The sequence below is a fragment of the Sinocyclocheilus anshuiensis genome, unplaced genomic scaffold (assembly GCF_001515605.1).
Source record: "Sinocyclocheilus anshuiensis isolate Anshui unplaced genomic scaffold, SAMN03320099.WGS_v1.1 scaffold3023, whole genome shotgun sequence".
Classification (NCBI taxonomy): domain Eukaryota; kingdom Metazoa; phylum Chordata; class Actinopteri; order Cypriniformes; family Cyprinidae; genus Sinocyclocheilus; species Sinocyclocheilus anshuiensis.
This window is the reverse complement of record NW_015552793.1, coordinates 32,331-40,030: the sequence shown is the minus strand read 5'-3', so window position 1 is coordinate 40,030 and position 7,700 is coordinate 32,331. Positions and strand designations below refer to the sequence as shown.

General features: G+C 37.3%; 1 protein-coding gene across 1 annotated transcript; it reads right to left on the bottom strand.

Annotated features, from left to right (window-relative positions):
- Nucleotides 1-3,694: 3,694 nt before the first annotated feature.
- On the bottom strand, nt 3,695-5,549 carry LOC107667931 (uncharacterized). The gene is made up of 6 exons (XM_016459671.1): nt 5,397-5,549; nt 5,241-5,303; nt 4,919-5,121; nt 4,501-4,660; nt 3,869-3,960; nt 3,695-3,772 (listed from the first exon to the last, which is right to left on the bottom strand). The coding sequence occupies exons 1-6, from the start codon at nt 5,518-5,520 to the stop codon at nt 3,695-3,697; spliced, it is 720 nt and encodes a 239-aa protein (XP_016315157.1). The 5' UTR covers nt 5,521-5,549.
- Nucleotides 5,550-7,700: the final 2,151 nt, after the last annotated feature.

Here is a 7,700-nt window from a genome sequence, read left to right as displayed (position 1 = left end):
AGATTGCTTGCGATAGGCTTGTTTTTAGTAAATTTCTAACTGCATCTGGCAGTGGCGGATCCTGGCATGTGTAGGCAGCTGCCTAGGACCGCTTTCTTCTCCTCTTTATACTTAATTTTAGGCGGCTTCTATAGCGCGATCTTAATGACAATGTCGAGAGCGCATAATGTGACGTGATCCATGTAGGCCTAATGCGCGAGCACGAATCTCCACTCGCAAGCAGATTTCCTTCACTCACACAAAACTGGATGTGTTCTTTTAAATATGCATTGTTCTTTTGAGAATTGGCTCTGCTCTCACACAGATATTACGTGTACGCTCAAACGTTGTCCTCGCATCACTGAAGACCAGAGGAGCTTTTTTTTTCTAATTCAGGTGAAGAGTAGGCTTTTCTCACTAAATGGAAGCAAGCTGAATATAGTCAGCCTTTTCTAGTTATTTATTTTATTAATACTTATTTTAGTTAAGTGCTTAAATTGTAAATATGCATTTATTAAATTCTTTTATTTAGTGCATTTGTATTTTGTTGTTTTTGTATATAGTTATACAACAAAATTGTATCAACGAGGTTCCAGAAATAAGGGTGCTTCTGAAATTAGTGAGGGTGCTCTAGTCTTAATGCACATTTTCATATATTTTGTCCCGTCTATTGCTATGGTTATGTCAACACTGCTACTTTGAGAGCGAATTCCGCATAAATATGCAGATGTCATTCCCGAAACTTTGTAACGTGTGTGTGGCCAAAAAACAAAATTCTACATTTTAAATTGATTGCCTAGAAAGCTTGCAAAGAGCGCTCATAACCACTAAAAAGCTGTCACTCTTTGTTCATCGCGATCTCACAAATTTCTGTTACCAATGAATCTCACACTGCGCAATTAATATATTATTAACATCGTGTATATCTACTTCACTGAATGCAGACTGGAGGAGTACAGTCAAGCTTCCCCGGACTGGTTTCCTTGCATCTGCTGACTTGTAAATAAACACACCCTCGGGTTGAACTCATTAGTAGTCAATATGGACCACCAGTCAAGAATGATTTATGACCCTTGATTTATGGCTTTGACCTTTTGACGTTTCCCCTCCCTCCCCACGTAGCCCACCCACGTCGCGACCACCCTGCGTTGTTTGACCCCGTAACCTGTTACATATCCAGATGTGACCTTTGCCTTCTGGGAGATGAAATATGTTTGTCCAATGCTGTCCGATGTCATAAATGAAATCCTGGGGAATGTTTTTGTGTTTTTATGGTCCGTTCCCACATCGGTCTGCCATCTGACGCCCACATGTCCGGGGAGGATCCGGCTGCGTTCCGTGGTACACTTAGATAAATAGATCTCAGGCATTTCTGTGGAAAATCAGAAAAGTTTTGACCTTCCCCTCCCTCCCACGTAGCCCACTCACGTCGCGACCACCTTGTGTTGTTTGACCCCGTGACCTGTTAGATATCCAGATGTGACCTTTGCCCTCCAGGGGAAGAAATACGTTTGTCCAATGCTGTCCGATGTCGTAAATGAATTCCCGAGGAATGTTTTTGTGTTTTTATGGTCCGTTCCCACATCCAGTCTGCCATCTGACTCCCACAAGTCCGGGGAGGAATCCGTGGTACGCTTAGATAAATAGATCTCAGGCATTTCTAAGAAAAATCAGAAAAGAGCTGTGAAATACTTAGACATGGACGTCTTATACTCCCCTAAAACTCCTGAGAAGGAATGGGATGAAGAGATGATGGAAAATCTGACTTTGGCTCCTCTATTTCTCCCCCTCTGTCTCTCTCTCTCTGTCTCTATGGGGGATGTGAGAAAAGAAGATATCGCTTTTAAGGACAATATCAGAAATAAGTAACCAATTTTAACAGATCACAATATGTGCGCCCACACATATAATCTGATGTCTGTATAAAAAGGATTTAAATAACATGACCAAAAATGAATTGAAAATAAAACAATAAATAAAGGAATAGTTTAAAACATAAATCCTTACATTTTCCAAAAATAGCAAACACATCTTTATTTCAAACGTACCTTACATGAGATGCTCACAAAATGTGCTTAATTTGAGTTGAAAAATTAAATCCTGCTTGGAGCTACACTCAGGTCTCTCTCACAGTGAAATTGGAAAGGTGCTTCCATCTCCCCCTCTCTCTCTCTCTCTCTCTCTCTCTCTCTCTCTCTCACTATATATAGCCAAAAATTATTGTAAGCAACGATCTCACTCTCTTTTTCTCTCTCTCTCACACACACACACACACACACACACACACACATATTCTGATAAATTGAAATAAAAATGTTTAGCTTAATGAATGAATAGAGACATGGGAAAAAAATCCCTTACATTTTCCAGGAAGTAGGATCATGCCTTCACGGGATTTCAGTCACGTCTCAAACGAAATGTTTAAGATCTGTACACCCTCTGCGTGTCTAACACCGAAGAGACCGTGTGGAACTGTGGTCAGAGGCGGCGTGGCGTGGAACTAGCATTTTGCAGCATCGATCCGAATCTCATGCCGAGCGGGATTTAGAAACGTTTTCATTATTTAGTTAATATTACATTTTATTCACACGTTTTAAATATTATCTAGCCTTGATTTTTATTTCACAGTGTTTTTGTTACGGTGTTTTACTACGTGTCTCTTTCCTGAAAGTTCATGGGAAAGAATTCAGCCCCAATTCAGACCCAAAGAATTCAAAAGAATTTCACCTGCCAGTTACTCATTGGAAATGTTTGACCAGGTAGAGTCTGAACAAACCATTATGATATGGTTTTTGTTTTAAGAAGTTCTAACTGTTTGTACACTTGTTCGGATTTAGTAACTATCATAAATAACCCACATTCCTCTGTTAGTATTCACAGGAAATTTCATATTCACATTCCAAAGCCCAGCTAACAAAAATGAGTTGTCAGAACGTTTTGCTTTTTCATGTATTACGAACGTTTCTTGGTTTATGTGAACGTTATAGAAACATTCCATTCTATCATTTTGAAAACGTTATGAAAATGTTATTAGTGAATGTTTTTTAAATGTTTAAAATGTCCAGTTTTTTTCATGTATTAGGAACGTTTTTTCTTAGTTTATGGGAACGTTATAGAAACATTCCATTCTATCATCTTGAAAACGTTATGAAAATGATATTAGTGAATGTAGTTTAAACGTTTAAAATGTAAATTTTTTTCATGTATTAGGAACGTTTTTTCTTGGTTTATGTGATAGAAACATTCCATTCTATCATCTTGAAAACGTTATGAAAACATTATTTCTGAATGTTTTTAAACATTCCAAATGTCCAGATTTTTCATCTTGTTAGGAAAATGATAGGAAAAAAATTGTTTCTGAATGTTTCTAAACGTTATATAAAATATGCAAATATCCTCCAAACATTGCCCTGGGAAAGTTTTTTATAAACAAATATTAATTCAAAACATTTCTAATTATATTTGTCAACACCAAAATCTGTAAGACACTACACAAACATTTTTCATATTTTAATATATTTGATCATTTTCATTCATATTGTATTTGTCTACCTTTTGCCAAGGATACGTACACTGTAACATACAGTACATCTAAATGAAAACAATAGCATAACTGATATCTTACTTTACTTTCACATTTTTATATACTCAAACATTCCACAAACTGAAACATTCCAAATCTTACATAACAAAATACATTCTGTGTGTAAAACAACTAATTAAGTGTGTTCTGTGTGTATTCTTTTCCACAAGTCTCTGCTTCGGGCTGAAGTGGCACCTTAGATTGTAGCATCTATAGAAACAAAACATAGAATTAGTATACAGTATATTCTGTACTAAATTTGCATTGTTTTCTTTATTAATTTTTTACAAACTACAAAAGCCTTACCTTATCTCTGTGTGGTGCAAACTTCAGTGTTTCTGATATGAAGTCCTCAATTACTTTTTCCAGCACCTTGGTGTGTGTTCGACGACAGGCATCTTAAAATCCAGTTAAGATACACAAAACCCAAACATGTTACCGTTACTTACAATAAATTATGATTAAGCATACCGTATATACAATACACTGCTGATTTCCTCAATGCCTCATATGCAGTCTTTGGCCTAGCTTGCTCTGAAAATAGAGGTTGTCTTCAGCGACTTGCTATAAAATGTTTGGAATAAGAATCAACTGAGACACAACTCACGGATTATGACATTACATATTTCCAGTTCCTTTTTAATTATGCAGGCTTAATAGGTTAGATTACCATCACTGTCTTGTTGGGTTGTGACCAATGGCTGGTTGTCAGTTGTGCTTTGAATTATATTTCCTGATAAACCCAAGGCATCATTTAGAAAATACACATGCAAATGCACATGCAAGTTACACATGACCCATTGGAAAACTATGCCGATAGCTGTTTTTTATGCTTACCATGGCCATGACTCTCAACCACTGCCTTCAACCTGTTGCTTATGGCAGGAGCGACTTGCTATAAAATGTTTGGAATAAGAAACAACTGAGAAACAACTCACGGATTATGACATTACATATTTCCAGTTCCTGGAAATTCTTCTTTCCCTTGCGGCCTTTAAGACTATATTGGGCCCATAGAGCATTCGTCCCGTGTTTTCTAAGTAGTCTTCTGACCGACTCCTCAGGCGTGTTGCCTCCCATGAGGCTCAGCCAATCAATCTGAAAATAAAAGTAATGCTATATTATGCTGCACAGCAATAACTAACAGCAATATCTGAACCAAGAAAAATAAAACTGTGTGCATAATTATATAAAATAATATGGAAAACACAGGGTTGTTTTGGTGTTTGGTTTGTTGTGCTGTGCTTAGCCCACTACACCACTCCACCTCACCAAAGACCACACACAGCTGGAGTTACAACAATGCATATGACACCGTGTTCCAAGTGCAAACTCTTACAACCTTGAAGTACTAACCACTCTCTTTTTGTAGGCTGGATCCTTCAACATGGTGCACAAATCTTCCAGTTCCGTTGGTGTGTTACAGGGCTTTTCGAGAATTTCTCGTCCTTCGGGTGGTTCAGAACACATGTTAGTCCTTAGAAGGCGTTCAATGTTTTGGAGTCTCTCATCGACTTGATTGAGACGAAGGAGTACAGCCCGCTCAAACTTTGATGACTCTGGATACCATACACTCCATTAAATCTCATAGACAACACATACAATTACTCTGTTTATGTAATAAATGCCATACTGTTACAAACAGAAGTTTTTTTTTTTCAATTTGGTGTATACTTACCTTGACTTGCCACTGATGTCCTCTCTGTGTTGTGGTCTTCAGATGGAGTGTTCATGCAAAACTCTGCATTAAAAAACATATATAGTAATAATAAGTAAGTAACTGATCAATTACACCAGTACATTTCAATTATGCAGGCTTAATAGGTTAGATTACCATCACTGTCTTGTTGGGTTGTGACCAATGGCTGGTTGTCAGTTGTGCTTTGAATTATATTTCCTGATAAACCCAAGGCATCATTTAGAAAATACATATGCAAATGCACATGCAAGTTACACATGACCCATTGGAAAACAATGCCGATAGCTGTTTTTTATGCTTACCATGGCCATGACTCTCAACCACTGCCTTCAACCTGTTGCTTATGGCAGGACTCCTCAAGGAGAAGCCTATTTTAAGCAATGCCAAAACATTAATGAAAAATAATAACAGTACTGCTGATTGTGTAGGCTTGATTATATGTTAAATTACTATTACAATTCTGTAGGGAAGAAAGATTCTTATTATTTCTCTAATTATTCTTATTATTTGTTGTCTTTTTGAATATCTGGTTTCCAGGTAGACCTGAGGTATCATACAAATCAATCAGCAATATTCAAGTTAGGCTAACTATCAAGAATCAGCCCACTGAAATTTGGTAGACATTTTTTATCTAAAGCAACAGCATTCACCAATAACACGTATTGGGAATTCTTGTGTTTACTAAATCATACTCAAGACCTTTGGCATTGGTCATGCCATGCTCTACCAGCTGAGCTACAGGAATGTACTAGAATGTTCTTCCTTTAGCTTCAAGGTATTATTTCCCAATTTATAATTAAAACACTGACTTGTCTCATTTGACTCCACTGTCTTGAGCGCTGCAAAATATTTTGCAGATGGAATAACTAGAAAAGAAAATTAAGGACAGCCAGAGTCACTTGATAAGTCACATAATAACTGATTACAATATGATTATTACTGATTACAATGCAAGCCCATTTAACCAGTTTACATGCATAGAATGTACTCTATGTGCACAAATATATGTGCTATTCTCTTAATTACTGAATTATTTAATATCAATAGCAAACTAATAACCATTGCACAAACATTACTCACAGGAAGGTCTGCTTGGGATCAATTTTGTCCCTGAAAATCTCTCAGGTCTTTTCCTTTTAATCAGTTCATCATCCTCATCATCTAAGAAAAATAAATATATTTTTATATTTTGAGATATATCAAAAGAAACAACAGCAGGCTATTTGCAATGACAACACTCTTGTCTTGTCAAGTTATTAAACTCACCATCATCAACATCTCTGTAACGTGTGGGTTTACAGATAAGTCTTCGAGCAGGCTCGTCTTCACTCTCCAAATTTGATGAAAACATGGCATGCTGAACTTTTCGCTTTCCTTCGGCATAAGTCTCTGTTATGAAAATATGTACAGTATTACGCTATGAAAAAAACCCATGACCCATGCTCTGCCCTAAAACATTTTTGATGGTTAAATCCCCACAGACAGCATCATAGTGTCTCTCAGCAAGGCACTTAACCTCTCTGGGCAGAATGTGTATTAATAACCGTACTGAAATTCACTTCAAAGCATCTGCTAAATAAGTATGTGCTTACACTTTTGTAATCTCATTCAGATTTATCCTACATAACATCATATGCTAAAATGTATACCTGCATATCCAAGAACAGACACTCTGTATCGTGACCAGGATTCCTTGTCTGGGATTGCTTCTTTCTTTACTTTAACTGACACATTTTTGCGTGGCCAATAACAGAAAACAGCCTGCCATAAAAGAAACAGATGCCTTTAACATTAAAGACTCCAAATGCAAAATTAAAGTTTACCATCAACTACAAAAGGTGTGCTTTAAAAATTACATTATTGTACAAATCTCATTGTTACACATGAGCTGCCAAGTATGAAGAAACAAATTACAACTTGGAATGTAAAAAATTAAGCAAGTGTACATTTGTGTAAAATACCATTTTAAACAGTAATTCTTTAACTTATTTGGTGTTGCCAAGTCTATGTTTTATGCAGAGAGGAATCTCCCTATAGATTTCATGATGACCTTTCATTTTAGAATTATGCCTTTGTACTGATTTGAAGACATAATTCCTAACATACTTTGAGAACCCCAGCATAACACATTATCAAAAGTCAATACCTCTTGTGTTTTTTCCAGCCATATTGAAGACATCTTGGGAGGGAAGTCGTGGCCTAATGGTTAGAGAGTCGGACTCGTAACCCCAAGGTTTTGGGTTCGAGTCTTGTACCGGCAGGGATTGTAGGTGGGGGGATGTACAGTGCTCTCTCCCACCTTCAATACCACGACTGAGGTGCCCTTGAGCAAGGCACTTGAACCCCCAACTGCTCCCCGGGAGCTGCAGCAAATGGCTGCCCAATGCTCCGGGTGTGTGTTCACAGTGTGTGTGTGTTCACTGCTGTGTGTGTGCACTG

Excerpts from the sequence above, each read along its gene's own strand:
- LOC107667931 (XM_016459671.1), bottom strand. The coding sequence starts at position 5,520 with ATGTGTAACTTGCATGTGCATTTGCATATGTATTTTCTAAATGATGCC. Across the intron at positions 5,122-5,240 it reads GACATCAGTGGCAAGTCAAG|AGTCATCAAAGTTTGAGCGG; the intron begins GTAAGTATACAC and ends TATGGTATCCAG. Across the intron at positions 3,961-4,500 it reads AATATGTAATGTCATAATCC|ATGCCTGTCGTCGAACACAC; the intron begins GTGAGTTGTTTC and ends CTGGATTTTAAG.